At 48.7% G+C, this 15,941-nt stretch overlaps 2 protein-coding genes across 2 annotated transcripts; one reads left to right on the top strand and one right to left on the bottom strand.

Moving 5' to 3' along the window:
• Window positions 1–2,433: 2,433 nt before the first annotated feature.
• On the bottom strand, window positions 2,434–5,839 carry LOC4813037 (G patch domain-containing protein 1 homolog). Its single transcript, XM_001353571.4, has 3 exons — window positions 5,666–5,839; window positions 4,161–5,603; window positions 2,434–4,092 (listed from the first exon to the last, which is right to left on the bottom strand). The coding sequence occupies exons 1-3, from the start codon at window positions 5,721–5,723 to the stop codon at window positions 2,654–2,656; spliced, it is 2,940 nt and encodes a 979-aa protein (XP_001353607.3). The 5' UTR covers window positions 5,724–5,839; the 3' UTR covers window positions 2,434–2,653.
• A 364-nt stretch (window positions 5,840–6,203) lies between these two features.
• DCTN1-p150 (dynactin subunit 1) lies at window positions 6,204–11,521 on the top strand. Its single transcript, XM_001353572.4, has 4 exons — window positions 6,204–6,327; window positions 6,498–6,566; window positions 6,647–8,081; window positions 8,483–11,521. Exons 3-4 carry the CDS (start codon window positions 6,744–6,746, stop codon window positions 10,934–10,936), a joined length of 3,792 nt encoding a protein of 1,263 aa, XP_001353608.2. The 5' UTR covers window positions 6,204–6,327; window positions 6,498–6,566; window positions 6,647–6,743; the 3' UTR covers window positions 10,937–11,521.
• The last annotated feature ends 4,420 nt before the right edge of the window (window positions 11,522–15,941 follow it).

Raw genomic sequence — 15,941 nt, forward strand, 5'->3', positions numbered from 1 at the left:
AAAAACATGGCCATGTTAAATCTTTTTATATTCTTAAGCTTTGTTCTTATTGTTTTTTGTTTTTTCCACTATTTTTTGTCGATTGTGTCTGTGCGATTTCTTCTCTGTCACTTTGGCACTCGTTTCGGACGTGTTTCTGGGAGGAACACGCAAGCAGTTCTATATTTTATAGAAAATTGTTGATACACATTTATCTGCCTTTTTGATGAGTTCCAGTTGTTGCCAAAGTTTTTTTTCCTTTAACTTTCATTGCCACGCAGAGAATCAATCAGTTTCGGGTCCTAAAAGTATGTTCATTCAGTAGTTATCTATCTAGGAACAAGCTTGTATTATCAATCTGATCAAAGAGTGCAGGATGGGATTGAAAAAGAGCTACTTGATTGATTTGGAGTCCCAAAAAGCTTGTTAAGTTTGGCTCTATATAATTATTTATATATGATATATAATTATATCACACTTAACCGAATGATCCTAATCAATCACTATAAAACTTAAAAAAAAAAAAACTAGGAATTTCCAACAAAGGTAACTGATATTTGCACTCCTTTTTTTTGTTTATAATCCCTGCATTTGTATTTCCTAAAATCATTTTCCGTGTTGGATTCCCCTAAAAACTTGACAGTTTTCTAGTTATAAATTTAAGTTGGGTTTTTCTGATGTTTTTCTGTTGTTGCTGGCTGTCTGTCTCTCTTTTGGGCCAAAACACGTTGCAATTGGCAACTGGTTTACAGCTATGCAACGGCAAACACACTCGCACACACACGCAGAAGGAGAGGAGAACACTCACAGACACACACACACACATATGCACAGCCCTAGCTAGACACCAACACATGGGCAAAGGGACGCTGCAGGTGAGTAAATGCCAATTTTATTATGGCCTTTACTTTATTTCTTTAGAAATATATTACCATGGAATGCATACGGTTTCGATTTTCGAATCATTACCATTATATTATGGAGTATTTTCAATATTCGTTGTATACCTTTTAGATACTCATTCTGTTGTTGTTGTTTTTTATATTTTTCGCTTTTCTTTTTAGGGGCCACTTTTGTGCACTTTTTTCACACACAGAAACACGAAACAGAAAATACCATTAACGATATGATGTTGCTGTTGTCTTGAGCACTGAAAAACCGTTCGTTACGCTTTGGCAGACATTACGAGCCACGCTCCGCATCCGCGTCGTCCCCCACTCGGCACCCTACCACCAGCAATCCCCCGACAAGATGATAGCTCTATTGTTGCTGTTGCTGTTGCTGCTGCTGCTGTTGCTGCCCGTAACCGTAAGCGGAGAGCGGACTCGTCTATCTTTGGCAACGCGTTTGTCGTATCTGCGACAAAGCGGCCAAAACTCAGCTTCAGGCCCGAGAAGCTGGCTCCACGGCACAGCGCAGAGCACCGCCAACAAAGGGAGAGCGAGAGAGAGAGAGAGAGCGAAATCAAGAGAGAGAGAGAGAGTGATCGTTGTCTGGGCTCAGATTTAACCATACGATCTACCTGTGCGCAAGGTGTTTCAATTCAAGGTGAGGCATTCGCTGAGAGCACTCCCACGATATGACAAAAGAGTGCATTCCTTTGCGAATGCCTTACCTTTCCTGATTACACCTTTTTACGGTATACCTGAGTTCACAGCCGGCAGAGGTGCAATCAAACGGCTACATCGTAAGTAATGGGATTTTCATAATGAGATGCAAGCTATCGTAGGGGTAGCGGCCACATTACGTAGGGAATATCGCAAGGTGTCGTATAATATCGTAGATTAGGTTTTGCGCTAAGGCATACCTCAAAACTGCACAGAAAATCATTAGGGAAATTATATAGTGAGCTTAAATTTTTACTAAAGTATCCAAAATCACTCTTCAAAACAAATGTAAAAGTTTACTGGTTCATCTATTGAAACAAGAACAGTTTTTCTTACTATACTATGTTGTCTGGCCATTCTTTGATGACAGATCTGTATGTTTATGGTATAAAGTTCGGAATTTAACGAAAATACCACTATTTTTTTGGTTTTTGACCGATCGTTTTTTTGTTAGATATAGGATATAGGGGTCCGATCTAACGGAGTTCCACGAATGACCAGCTATATTCATGCCCCTTTAATGCGTTCCTACATAACGAATCCTGGCTTCAGTTATATTCGAATCACCCAGAATTACTATAGCCCATACCGAGACCCAGCACAGATGTTTGATATCAGGCAGTTTCGTTCGCATCTAAAGAATCTGTTTGCATTAAGTTGTCCGTTCATGCAGGGCTCTAATCTGTACATTCATGAAACAGACTGAGATGGACTGAGAGACTAGGACTAGGACAGATAGAGATGGCTAGATCGACGGGGCTGAAATACTTATCAAAAGTATATAAACCTTCTGGGAACTGTCCGTTACTCAAGTTGATTCGTGGGTATAAAATAAATAATGCGAATATTTAAAAAAAAAATAATAGGTATTCATTTTCAAAGCTTATGAAACGCTATAAAAAACACTGTACATATATGATATAGTCAAACTTTCCGCATAGAAAATTAAATGGTGAAACCACCCAATACAAATATGGATTAAACCTCATAGTGCTCGGGAAGTGTTTGTCCAACCATTAAGTGGCATAATTGATTAAGAAGAGACTTCTTTTATTTAATATTGACATTCAATGCTTGCTCTTTTTCTTTTTCGCTTTAGGCTTTGATCTGTCGCTGCTCTTCTTTGACTTTTTCTTTGATTTCTGTTTGGATTTCTTAGACTTTTTCGAGCTAGAGCTTCGGTGGGAGCTCTTTTTAGATTTGCTGACTCTTGACCTCTTGGCCTTGCGAGGGGACGAGGCAGAGCAGGAACTAGATGTGTCACTAGAACTATCGCTATCACTATCGTCAGACGAGAGAGTCTTCTTCTCCACCCACTTGTCGGCAGAGCGCTTCTTAGGAGCGTGCTTCTGCCAGAGATGCTGAAGCTTCGCCTCGAGGTCAACTTCGGCATGGTCGGTCTCCTGGGTCCTTGGAGGCGGCCCTTTTCCAGGCAGCTTAGGTCCATAGATATCCTCGGCTGGCACTTGAGCCATGGCCAGCTCCTTGTCGTTCCTCAGTCGCTCCTCGCGCGACTTGTAGGCAATCTTCAGCTTGTTCCCCTCGATGGGCGCGAACTTTGCAGGCGCTGCGGCCTCCTCTATTGGCTTGAAGAGTGCCGCAAAGATCCCGCGCGGCGGTGAATTATTTCTCAGAACATTCAAGGTTGCCGCCGAGGCAGCCGAGGTCGAGGGCAGACCCAAAGCTTCATTAATTGCAGCCAGTTTTTCCTGCGGAGTGGACAATGTTGCTATCTGAGGAGGTGGCACAGCCACCTTCTCCTCATCGTCGCTATCCTCGAAGATGCTCCTAAACAGATCCTTCTTCTCCGAAATGGGTTTCTCCCGGGACTCATCGACAGCATGCTCCAAGGGAGTCCTCGGCACAAAACTTGCCTTGACTATAGGCTCCTCTTCCTTCTTCTGAGCAGGTTTCTCTTTTTCAGGCTCAGGCGCCACAGCAGCTGGAGGGTCTAGAGGAGCTAAAGCAAACGAAGAAGCTACAGCTGGCTTGGGCTTCTCCATGTGCTTGGGTCTGATCGTTGGAGTCTGGAAATCAGCCTTGCTATTGATGGAAGTCTCCAGGTAATCGAATATTGATATCTTGGGCTTTCCTTTGAGCTCCTTTGGCGGCTCCAGCATGGACCCACCGAATGGTTCGGCTATGTTGTAACGCTTGCAGAGCAGCGAGGCGGGCTTCCACATGGTCTTGTTCCGCTCCATGACCACCTTCCGCTCCTCGGGCGGCTTCTGCTGCTCCTTGGCCTGTTCCGCCTGGACGGTGGCCTCCGACACGAACCTGTCGTACATTAGCCCATTCAGGGGTCGATAGATCTTGGCTGCCTGAATGAATTCCTTCTTCTCCATCTCTCGATCCCACAGGGAAAGCGTCACCGGCTGCATGTTGGCCAGGAACTCTGTTATCTCCGCATCTGTCTTGAGCTGTGCGTCCAAAAATTTATCGTAGCGTTCCTGTTTGGCCTCGTCCGCCAGGAAGGGCTTGAAGCCACCTGAGGGAGTCGCAGAGGCTGCAATAGGGAAGGTAGGTATACAGCGATTTAGAAGAGGTACATAGTGCGAATACGTTCTTACTTACCCAAATCCTTGGTCTTGAGGACGGCCTTCTCCTGGATCGTTGTATTGCTTTCTTTCACCTGCTTGGCCATCGCTGTTGCAGCCGTCTCTGCTTTGGGAAGCTCCTCCTCGGTTATCAGACCACCCTTGGTGAAGCCTTCAGACTTGGCGTTTATGAGCTCCAGCAATTTGCCACGATCCTTGAAGGGATTGCGGCTGGGCGGCTGCGGCTGCTGCTGCTGCTGCTGCTGCTGCTGCTCTTCTTTCTGGCTCTTCTGTTCCCCCAGCAGCTGGGCCCGCTGGTCCGGATTGAGGTCGTGCCTGCCGAGGCCTGTCTTTTTGTATTCATTCCTCGCCTCCAGCTTCTTGGCCCGCTCGCTGTCCATCGGCTCAAAGCGACTGCGCCGCTGCAGCCAGTTCCTGGGCTTAAAGTCCCGTGGGAGATCTATGGCGTAGGGCTTATGCAGGGCTGCTTCCGACTTGTCCTCGCTAAAGCCATCGATGACGTGGCGCTGCTGGACGTGCTGGATCTTCTTTTGCTTGGGCTTCTTGTCGGCCAGGGAGAAATCGTAGCGTGTCAAGTCATCGCGGGCATAGATGTCGTCGTCCTCCTCTTCAAAGGCACCAACTCCAAAGGCCTGGCCTCGTATGGAGAGCTGTTTCTGCTTGGGCTGCGTCTCCAGCTGGCCGAACAGATTGATGTGCTGCATGGGAGCTGCTGGATGGGAAGAGGACGACTTGGACAGAATGGGGTCTCGGCTGAGGCCGGAGTAACTCATGCCGAAGCGATTCTCCTTGGGCGTGTAGAAGATGGGCTCGTAATCATTGGGGGCAAAGGTGATCTCCTCATCATCCTCATCATCATCATCATCGTTTCCTTCTTCTACAGCTGCGTTTTGGAGCTGATCCAGGCTGGGCAGTCCCTCGGCTCCGTAGTGGTCGAGGAGATACTGCTCCCGCTTGTTTCTGGCGCTGGCCAGACGCTTCTCCTTCCTGGTCTGGCGGGGACCCACGCCCTGGCCCGGCTTCCAGCCCATGCTCTTGAGTATCCTCACGGCCACCTTGTCGCGGACTGGGCGCAGCAGGTGCTCCAGCACGGGCACCCCTGGAATGGGACCGACTTGCTCTGGCTGCATTAGTTTCCTCTTGCGCTGGCCCGTGCGCTGCTCCTCCTCGCTCTCCTTGGCGAACTCCTCGCGAGTGCGTATGCCCTGCGGCGCGATGCCGAACTCTCCCAGGTCCTCCTTGTCCATGAAGTCCTCGGGCCGCTGTTGGGCTCTCGGAGTGGCCTTCTCTGCGCGCGAACTCTTGAAAGTCTGCGGTGTCCAGCCTTCCAGAGAGCCCACCGTGTTCCAAAAGCCGGCACTGAATCCGCCCGTGAAGGCACCATGGAAGCGCCTCATTCCGTTCTCATCTTTTACGATTTGGTCCTCAATCGCCAGCGGCTTCTTGGCCGGCACTACGTCTGCAAGAAGATGTGTATTTTAAGTGATATTTTCTATCCTATGGCTTGGCGATAAAGCTTACCCTTCTCCAGTGGTGGAAGCGGTGTGCCGAAGCGGTGCAAGGATTCTTCATCATCCATTTTAAGCAAAACAAAAATTACATTTATTTTCGTTACAATTTGTTTGGGTCAGAAAACAGTGTGTCCACACATCACATAAAATAAACAGCTGAGTGGACTGCCAACCTGTTCACTCTTCGCGAAGAACTGTGACTGCTTCGCAACATTCCTAACGGATTATTTAAACAATTCACAAAATAATATATATAGTATAAAAAATGAGGAATTATAGTGAGATAATATTTATATTCTACGTTCTACATTTATTATATTTTTTTTGTATTATACATTCCTATTCAATGGTAAACCAGCTTAACAATATTCCACAGAACTAAATGATTAAGATTATTCGAATATAAAGAATTAAAATTAGATAAAAAATGTATTCCACACAAGATTAATTGCTTATTTCTTATACATAGCTTAAAAAAATCCAACACAACTGCAGCACATGTAATTACATGTAAAGTCACGACATGAACTCGTGACGTGAAAATAGTCACTGCACGTAAGCAACGCTCATCTCTAGTTTTCAAAAACGGTCACACTAAAACACTGCAAATATTTTACAAACACGATTTTATTGCAATTTTAGGCTGCCTGCAACAAAATTACATTGCAAATGGTAAGCAGGAGACGACCAGCGCATGGAAAAACATAAAGGGGCCGGTGGAGCAAGATCCACCCAGCCGGAGACCGCTCTGTAAGGCCAAGGCAGCACACTGTCTGCCTGGGCCCCCGTCTGTATGGGTGACTAATGATGTCAACATTTTCTGTTCTGTTTTCTCTTCAAAGTCGACGGCCATTTTTTGCTAGCTTAGACGTTAGACTTGAACAGCGGCAAAGGCATTCAACTGCTCCCAAGTAAGTAGCCACCTGTAGAGCACTATCAGTGCAGGGCAGAAAAAACTAATGTGCAAACCTGTTGCAAAATCATCAAACAGCATTCATAACGCTCTCACACACACCCACACACGCTCGCACCCAATCCTGGCCACCTGACACGCAGACACGGGCACAGGCAGAGAGTCGTCAGACAATATGTCGGAGAAGAACCTCAAGGTGGGCGCCCGGGTCGAACTGACCGGCAAGGATCTGTTCGGCACGGTGGCCTACGTTGGCATGACCAGCTTTGCCGTCGGCAAGTGGGTTGGTGTCGTGCTGGAAGAGCCGAAGGGCAAGAACGACGGCTCCGTCAAGGGCCAGCAGTACTTTCAGTGCGAAGAGAACTTCGGCATGTTTGTGCGGCCCACACAGATGCGTGTGGTGGCCCCAGCGCCCGGCACTGCCGATTTCACCCCGCCCACGGCCCAACCCACAAAGGCACGGCTGAGCAGCTCACGCACCTCACTCTCGTCCAGTCGGCAGTCATTGGTAGGCTCACGAACCCAACTCACCGCGTCCCTGAGCGAGCGGACCGGCTCGAGCAGCAGCATTGGCCCACGCAAGTCCCTGGCCCCGCAGAGCAGTAAAGACAGGGAGGCCTCCAGCACTTCCCTGGCGGAGACAGCGGCAGCGGTGGGTGGAAACGGCTCGCATGCCTCCTCCAAGCGGGCCTCGTTCGTAGAGACGGGCTTCCTGGAGATCCTGAAGCCGCAGTTCACGCCCTCCCAGCCGATGCGCTCGCCCTCGTTCACGACCCTGCCCCAGCCTAGCGGAACGTCGTCGTCGTCGGAGGACAAAGCCGCGCTGCTGGAGTCGCAGAAAACGAGTGCGGAACTGCAGACGCAGCTAGCCGATCTCACGGAGAAGCTGGAGACGCTCAAGCAGCGCCGCAACGAGGATAAGGAGCGAATGCGCGAGTTCGACAAGATGAAGATCCAGTTCGAGCAGCTGCAGGAGTTCCGCACCAAGATCATGGCCGCCCAGGCCTCCCTGCAGAAGGAGCTGCAGAGGGCCAAGCAGGAGACCAAAGACGCCATTGAGGCCAAGGAGCGGCATGCCCAGGAAATGGCCGAGCTCTCCGACAGCGTCGAGATGATCACACTGGACAAGGAAATGGCCGAGGAGAAGGCAGACACCCTCCAGCTCGAGCTGGAGTCCTCGAAAGAGCGCATCGAGGAGCTGCAGGTGGACCTCGAGCTGCTCCGCTCCGAGATGCAGAACAAGGCGGAGAGCACCATCGGCAACATCGCCGCCGATGGCACCACCACCGGCGGCCTCTCCACCTACGAGTTCAAGCAGCTGGAGCAGCAGAATGTACGCCTCAAGGACACGCTGGTCCGCCTAAGGGACCTCTCGGCCCACGACAAGCACGACATACAGAAGCTCAGCAAGGAGCTGGAGATGAAGCGCTCGGAGGTGGCCGAGCTGGAGCGCACCAAGGAGAAACTGAGCGCAAAGATCGATGAACTGGAGGGCACAGTCGCCGACTTGCAGGTGATCCTTAAACTTACACCTAAGCTCTCTCTAGGCTTCCTCTGTGTGATCCTGGCACTCCCAAGAATATTCATGGCTTTTCCTGCACCTTATTGGCTTGCCTTTGGCTCTGTTCGCTGCTTTCGTTGCTATGTAATTTTCCCTTTGCTTTTGGTTGATTAAGAATTTTCGTGGAAAATCTAAAACAACTTTTTCCATTACGTTTACCTTTCTTTTCGCTGGCCCGCATAATAATAAATATTTGCAATAATTCAAGGAGGTAAATTTTGTTGTATATCTCTTAAACGATCCCCCTCCCCCCGTTCAGGCAAAATTATCCACATTTCCCAGTAATAGTCCCCCGAATGAACCATCATTATAAGGGATCTGTGTATTAAATATCTTTTCGTGTATTCCTCTAGGAACAAGTCGATGCCGCACTTGGTGCCGAGGAGATGGTCGAGCAGCTGGCCGAGAGGAAAATGGAGCTGGAGGACAAGTTGAAGCTGCTGGAGGAGGAGATCAGCCAGCTGGAGGCCTTGGAGGAGGTGCACGAGCAGCTGGTGGAGAGCAACCATGAGCTGGAGCTGGATCTGCGCGAGGAGCTGGACATGGCCCATGGGGCCAAGAAGGATGTGCTGAGGGAGCGTGATGCGGCCATAGAGACCATCTACGATCGCGATCAGACCATCACCAAGTTCCGGGAGCTGGTCCAGAAGCTGAACGAACAGCTGACGGAGCTGCGCGAGAGGACGTCCAGCAATGAGGACAAGTCCCTGCAGGACCCTAGCCTCAAGCTGGCCACCGAGACCATCGACTACAAGCAGATGTTCGCCGAGTCCAAGGCCTACACGCGCGCCATCGATGTCCAGCTGCGCCAGATCGAGCTGAGTCAGGCCAACGAGCACGTGCACATGCTGACGGCCTTCATGCCCGAGTCGTTCATGAATCGCGGCGGCGACCACGACTCCATTCTGGTCATCCTGCTCATCTCTCGTATCGTGTTCAAGTGCGGCATTGTGGTGTCGCAGACCCGTGAGCGCTTCCCCGCCGTGGAGGCCGTCACCCGGGAGGCAGTCACCCAGGGCCATGCTGTCCAGCAGTACACCTTCAAGTGCCGCCTGATGCACTACATCCACAATCTGCAGTGCGCCCTGCACCAGATCCTGTACGGCCTGAACAGCTGCCAGCCGGACACGCTGCTGCGGGCGGGCAGCTCGCTGCCGGAGATGGTGGCCCAGGAGAAGATCGTCGACGGCATCATCGAGCTGCTCAAGTCCAACCAGCTGGACGAGAACAGCACCACGGACAACATCGAGAAGTGTGTGGCCTTCTTTAATGCGATGAACTCGGTGCTGTTGGCCGGCGAGCAGCTCCTCAACGAGATCCAGATGATCCGCGACTGCGTGGCCTCGTTGGGGGCCGCCTGCGAGAGCATACTCAATGACACGGCCATTGCCAAGGTAATCATTCAGGAGGCGGGCGCCACCAGCGACTCCATGCTGTTGATTCAGTACCTCAACGAGCAGATGGAGAGCATCAGGCAGCAGGTGAAGCTGATCAAGCGACGCCTGCCCAGCGACCAGCACGTGATCAAGTGCGGCCTCTCCCAGCACAAGGTGGACGCGATGCGCGCCCTGGCCCAGAACATCAGTCGCATCATGTCCGCCATGCACCAGGCTACCCGCCAGTCCCTGGCCGCCATCGTGGCCAACATTGAGAGCGACAATGCCGCGGAACATACGCTGCCCCAGGACAAATACTGGTCCCTCCTGTCCGCCGCCTGCGAGCGCATCTACGAGCAGGACGATCGCGGACCCACGCACAACTTTAAGACGCTGCTGGCCCAGGCCAACACGGATCTGCAGCACATTGCGCAGCACCTGCTGGACAAGGAGTACGAGATCATAACGGCAGCCAACACCAGCACCAGTGGTAGCGGCAGCGGACCGCAGCGTCCCACTGCAGCCCAGAGCACGCCCATCATCCAGCGAGCGCAGCTGATCAAGAAGCAGCTGGAGCAGAAGAACGTTCTGGCCGCCACTTTGGAGAACCGCGAGGCGGACATCAAGCAGCTGAAGCTGGCCGCCAAGATGAAGCAGAACGAGCTCAGCGAGATGCAGATCCGCAAGGATCTCGCCGAGAAGAAGCTGAGCGTGCTGCAGAACGAGTACGAGCACGCGGTGGAAAAGTGGAAGCAGCAGTACGAGGAAACGAGCCAGCAGCTGTCGCTGAAGGAGAAGGAGTTCGAGGAGACCATGGATCATCTGCAGAGCGACATCGATGCCCTGGAGAGCGAGAAGAGCGACCTGCGGGACAAGCTGAAGCTGAACACCAGCACCGGCAAGAATCAATCCTCCGACTCGCATTCCCAGCACAGTTTATCCACAGCCGCTTCCGCCGGACCCGGCAGCACCAATGTCAGCTACTCCACGCCGGCCGGCACCGCTCCAGCGGTGGCCGAGGAGGTGCAGCTGCTCAAGTGCGCCTTCAATCACGAGCGGAACGAACGGCTGCGCCTGCAGGCCCAGGACATGCGTGTGAAGCTCGCACAGTTCGAGCCCATCCATGTGCCCCAGCCACAGGATCAGCGCATCAACGCCCTGGAGTCGGAGCTGACCAGGATGAAGCACGCATGGGTGCTGTCGCTGCTACAGGTCCGCTCCAAGGATGCCGTCTCCTCGGGCAGCCTCAACTCGGTGGCCCTTCAGCGACGCCACCAGCCGGTGCCGCCCAAGGGCGAGATCAGCTCGAAAGCTTCCCAGCTGGCCTCCGACATCCTCACAGAGTACCTCCAGAGGAAGCCCCATCGGGCAGCCCGTGGCCAGTTTGCGTCCTTTCCCACCGTCGATGTGAAGCGCGTCCTGCAGATTTGAGAAGCCAAAAGAACGGACGATGGACACGTGAACGGGCACGATAATGAGGCCAGGGGAAATCGGAATAGAATAGAATTGTATTTGTATTGCTAGCACAAATTTGGTTGGGGGATCCTAACTGAAACTCAAGCTTCATTCACCCTTTGAATTCCCATCCCAGCGATCGCCTCAAGACTACCCCTTCTCCCCCGCACCTCTGCACATGTGATGGCCTCCCAAACAGAATGGTTTTAAGAGCAACTGAAACTGAAAATTGTAACTCTACTTTTACTAATTTATGTTTTTTGTATAAAGATAAAGCAAGCTATAAAGATTACATATATACTTAAAGAGTAATACCCAAGTCTGTAAACCTATCGTGTTTATCTCTTAACAAACCATCTGTTTCTGAAAAACTAACCTCAGTCGAACTAATACCTGTATTATCTAGGGGTTCCGCTACGAAGGGAGCCACGAGTATATATGAATGTGAAAGAGACAACTAAAACAGAGATTATTCGCATGGAAGTGATCAATAAATACTTCTGCATATATATATTTCAAGTATAAATATATTTTGCTGATTGTTGTATGAACAAAAATGAATTATGGACGCGTTTTGTTGGGGAATATTAAGAACTAATAAACCAATCAACAAGAACAAGACTATTGTTCATTTTTACTTTCGGATTGAGGAATAGAAAATGAAGAGCCTTTGAGACTTTAATTATGAGCAATTTTGGGTGCTGTTCCGAAAAAATCTGAGCCAAGACTAACTGATTTTAGTAAGTTCGCCACACTGCCCTCCACCTCCGGTGTTTCGGAGTCGAACTGTCGCATTTTACCCGCTATTCGATAAGTTTAGGGACCTATTCGTTTTGTGGTGGATGTGGCTGTGTATAACACCCAGAGGGAAGCGTTTCCGACCCCATAAAGTCAATAGTATAATCTTGATCAGCATCAGTGGAGTCGATGTGGCCCTGTCTGTCCGTCCGTCCGTCTTCTTGATCGCCTCGATCTCAGAGACTATTAGAGAAAGATCAATCAAATCCAGATTCCTGTGATATCACACTGTTACAGGTTTACTTCGAAATTTCGCACCGCTCCGCTTCAACCTACATTATTATACATATATCCTGATCACATAAACTTGGAACAATCGAGATTCCTTGCGCTGTCTTAGCTTTTAAGAAACGAAGGCACGTTGAAGAGAAAACCTTCTGTTAAAGGAAAAATTTTATGCGATGATCTAGGAGTATTTCGACTTGGTCATATAGGACAGGTCCTACCATAGCAACTACTCTGACAATTGGTATAAATGGATGTGGCTTCAAACCGAGAATGCAAAAACAGAATACATACAGAGCTGTTTTTGTTGTTGTTGTTGGACTGCTCCAAAAAATCGTGCCCACCGCTGCCAGAGCCCTAATGTTACCCTTCCTTAACCCATCAAAAATGATCTTCTCATTCCAGCACATTCAAGTAAATTTCCCCCATTTAATTTAATCACAGTTTTGTCAAGCTGAGTTTAACTTTCTAGATCCATCAAGAAGTCACTGAAGCCACTGGCTGCGCTGTGGTGGGCCCCAGCACCAGCAAAAGCAACAGCGATTTTTTCAATGCCATTTGGCTGCAGCAACAACTGCTGCAATGGCATGAAACTATTACATTAGACCGACCATAAACCGTGATGGCCAAAACGGCCCCCTTCCATCAAGCAAACCCTTGTGGTGGAAATTTTCAATTGAAAATAGTTTTTCGTTGCCCTTCTGACTGACCAAAGTCTAGACCGTAGAGACCCAATACTGAGGGAGGCTTCATCTGACCCGATTCAGAGGGCTCTGGTGCAGCACTTCCTCTGGAACGATCTGGAAAAATGGAGTTTAGATCCCATACGATTGCTTCAGGGTTCTCGAACTCCACTTTATAGAGCGGCTTTTGATGTGTGTCGCCTTGGTTCCGGAATCCAGACCCCGTTTACAGCCATTCTTCTCACGCCCAGCTCTGGGCCCAGTGGCTGACCTTTTTACGGTTGTTTTGTTCGTTTTTTGGTGTTTTTTCGTTTATGATACCGCAGTGGGTTTTGTAATACGGTTACAGTTCATTTTTAATTTCAGTTTTGGGTTAAAAGCCAGAGAGAGAGAGAGAGAGGCATTCATTGACTTCCCGCTCTGCTTGCGGCGACCGCCAAAGTGACAGATCAGATCCTGACACACATATCCAATAACCAAAGACCACTGACCATAGGGTTCTCCAGTTCCTGTACTCGTACTCGTTTCGACAACAATTGTCAGAAAAGACTCGGCCCAGAAAATGCTATGTAAGGCCCCACCAAGTCGTTGCTGCTGCTGTTGACTCATGTAGAGCGCTACAAACAACATAATTATGGTACATATTATAAGCCAGATATGGGGACTTCACACTGAGACCGTAATACCCTAAGCTCTTTGTTATTCTCCTAACCAAATTGGTCTGAAATACGATGTATTCGAAAATAAAATTGGTTCTTGGGTTCGTTTAAAAGTTTTGCAAGTAGGAATACTTTCTTTGTTGTGGATTATCCATCAGTAGTTGGTTTTTATACGTTGAGCCCTCAAATATGTACATTTATTGGAATTTTCCAAGTTTTCTCAGAGGTTCATATTGTCGGTTCTTTAAAGTAAAACACAAAAAAAAGAACACCAACATCCTACCATAGTCAATAAACTTCCACAAAAGTTGGAGCAAAAAAAATAAAAATAAAACAGAAATAATTAAAGAAAAAACTGCGATACAATGCGGAGCAACACCGAAACCAGTTTAGGTGGAGTATGTATGTTTTCCCCCAAGATGGATAGGGGGCCCCCAACAAGAGCGAGAGTGTAAGACTTTAAAGCAGCTCAAGAACACTCGATTGCAAGTGTATTGCAAAGAGTGGAAACTGGAAACTGGAGACGGAGACGGAGATGGAAGAATTCCATGCGGATGCCCCACAAATGATCAAGGAAGACCGACCCCGCGGAACCCTTCCTTCCTCATTAGTGACCATTAAGAAACGAAGAAACCAAAGATTGATCTTCAGCGGAAGCACGGAAGTTTCACTCTTCGGCGAAGGAAACACCCAGAAACACACAAGCCAGAAAAAAGTTAGTTACGCCTGGTTAGGCCACCATCTGAAAGCTCAATTTGGTAAATGGCCAAACAGTAGCCACTAGACAGCGACGTACATAAACTAGAGACCGACCACGCAACATCGGCATTACGAGGAGGTGGGCGTGCACCTTCAATGGAGCTCTTGGGATGGAGCTGAAGCTGAAGCTTGAGATGGCCACTAAGAACAATGGGCCGAAAGGGGTGCTCGCTCATCTTCACTTTTGCCCGGTCGGTCGGTCGGGCCACTTGAGGCGCTCATTGTGCATGTTGTGCTGTGGGGGAGAGTGGGGTGGGCGAGTGCAAGAGGTAGCCGTATGGCTATGTTTTGGCTTAGTATCACGCACTAGACCCGTCCGTCTATGGCTATGTCTATGTCGGTCTTTTTCCCTTCCTTTTATGCCTGTCCCTCGCAGTCATCTTCTTTTCATTGTTATTGCGGTTCTTAGGTGCCCATTTGTATACCCTTCCATAGGGAACTATTATTTTGATGAGAACTGGCATCTAAGACCTCAAAAATGGATTTTCTGCGCTTTGCTGCAGAGTGCATAAGTCGGAACCACCCAGATGGGAGTACCTTATCTTTAATGATCGCTCGAAATACACGTGTAATCAACCCCCACAGCATAGCTTTTTAATACTTAAGCAAATTCCTTAATAAACTCTAGACTATAGAGTGGAAGTGATCGTGCAAGGGTATCAAAGGCTGCGGCCCCTAAAGCTAGACTTCCTTTTTGTGGTTGTTTGTTTGAGTTCTTGTTGCTTGTAGCCGTTGTATGTAAATTTTTCATTGAAATATGTACGTTTATATGTAGAGGGATATGTGCATATGTACATACTCGCATGCACATCGTGGATTTTGGAGGTCCAGGTCTCTGCCCCCCTACACCCATGCATAGGGCCTTCCATGCGAAGCTACGCTCGACTCGGCTCGGCTCGGTTCGGCTCGGCTTCATTGTTGCTCACTTGGGCGCTTTCGTAAGTCAGTCTCAATGAAAATGCAATGTCGAAGAGCGTGAGAGTATAAACAAAGCATATGTCTGCTGAGAACGAATGTGAAAGAGAGTTAAAATTGTAACTTTAAAGAGTTCAAACAGCCCGAAGAGAGGAAAGGGAGAACAGGTAACTGTGCAGAGCTGTCGGGTGCCTCAAATATGCCAGTAAAAGAGATATATGTGAGTATATATGTACATATGTAAGTACATATTTTGTTAAAATGGTACATTATTCTTTGTAAATTACAATATAAATGTTTCTAAAATGATGTATTATATTCAATCTTTTGGATAAAATACAATATGTATGTGCAATATATAGAAATATTACTAAAATTAATAAAAATTCCCAACAGAATGTCAACCCTCACCATATAAAAGTAATCTTCCCAGATAACAAATAAATTATCTGTTATCTCTAACACTCCCCCTAGATTGCACTTTTACGACCGCTTATCTCAGTTACCTTGTAACCAATAACATACTCGTGGTTACTTCATTGGATGCATCTAATATCTGCCAAGCACTCGACAGCTCTAGGCCGGAACTAACTGCCGGCTCTCTCTGCAAGGCAAAGAGAGTCTCCGGCTGTGTTACATGGTATAACTATTTTGGGTAGGGGACAACTCCGGTAGCGGCCTTTTTAAGAGTTAACCAATCAATCTTCAACTTTGTTTTTATGTGTTTTTATATTTTGTATGCTCACTGATGGATTTCATACTAGTGATTCGATCGATATGATATGCTGAGCGCAAAGAGCGAAAACGAGAGAGAGCGGGAGCGGAAGAGAGGGGAACTTAGGCAAGCGAAGAGCGAGATAAACCTACCTGCTATGGGCTGTGCCATGCGTCGTTGGTTGTTGTTGCCAAGCTACGAAGTTTACCCCAACGAAGGCGCTTCGC

This window comes from Drosophila pseudoobscura, chromosome X, assembly GCF_009870125.1.
Source record: "Drosophila pseudoobscura strain MV-25-SWS-2005 chromosome X, UCI_Dpse_MV25, whole genome shotgun sequence".
Taxonomy (NCBI): domain Eukaryota; kingdom Metazoa; phylum Arthropoda; class Insecta; order Diptera; family Drosophilidae; genus Drosophila; species Drosophila pseudoobscura.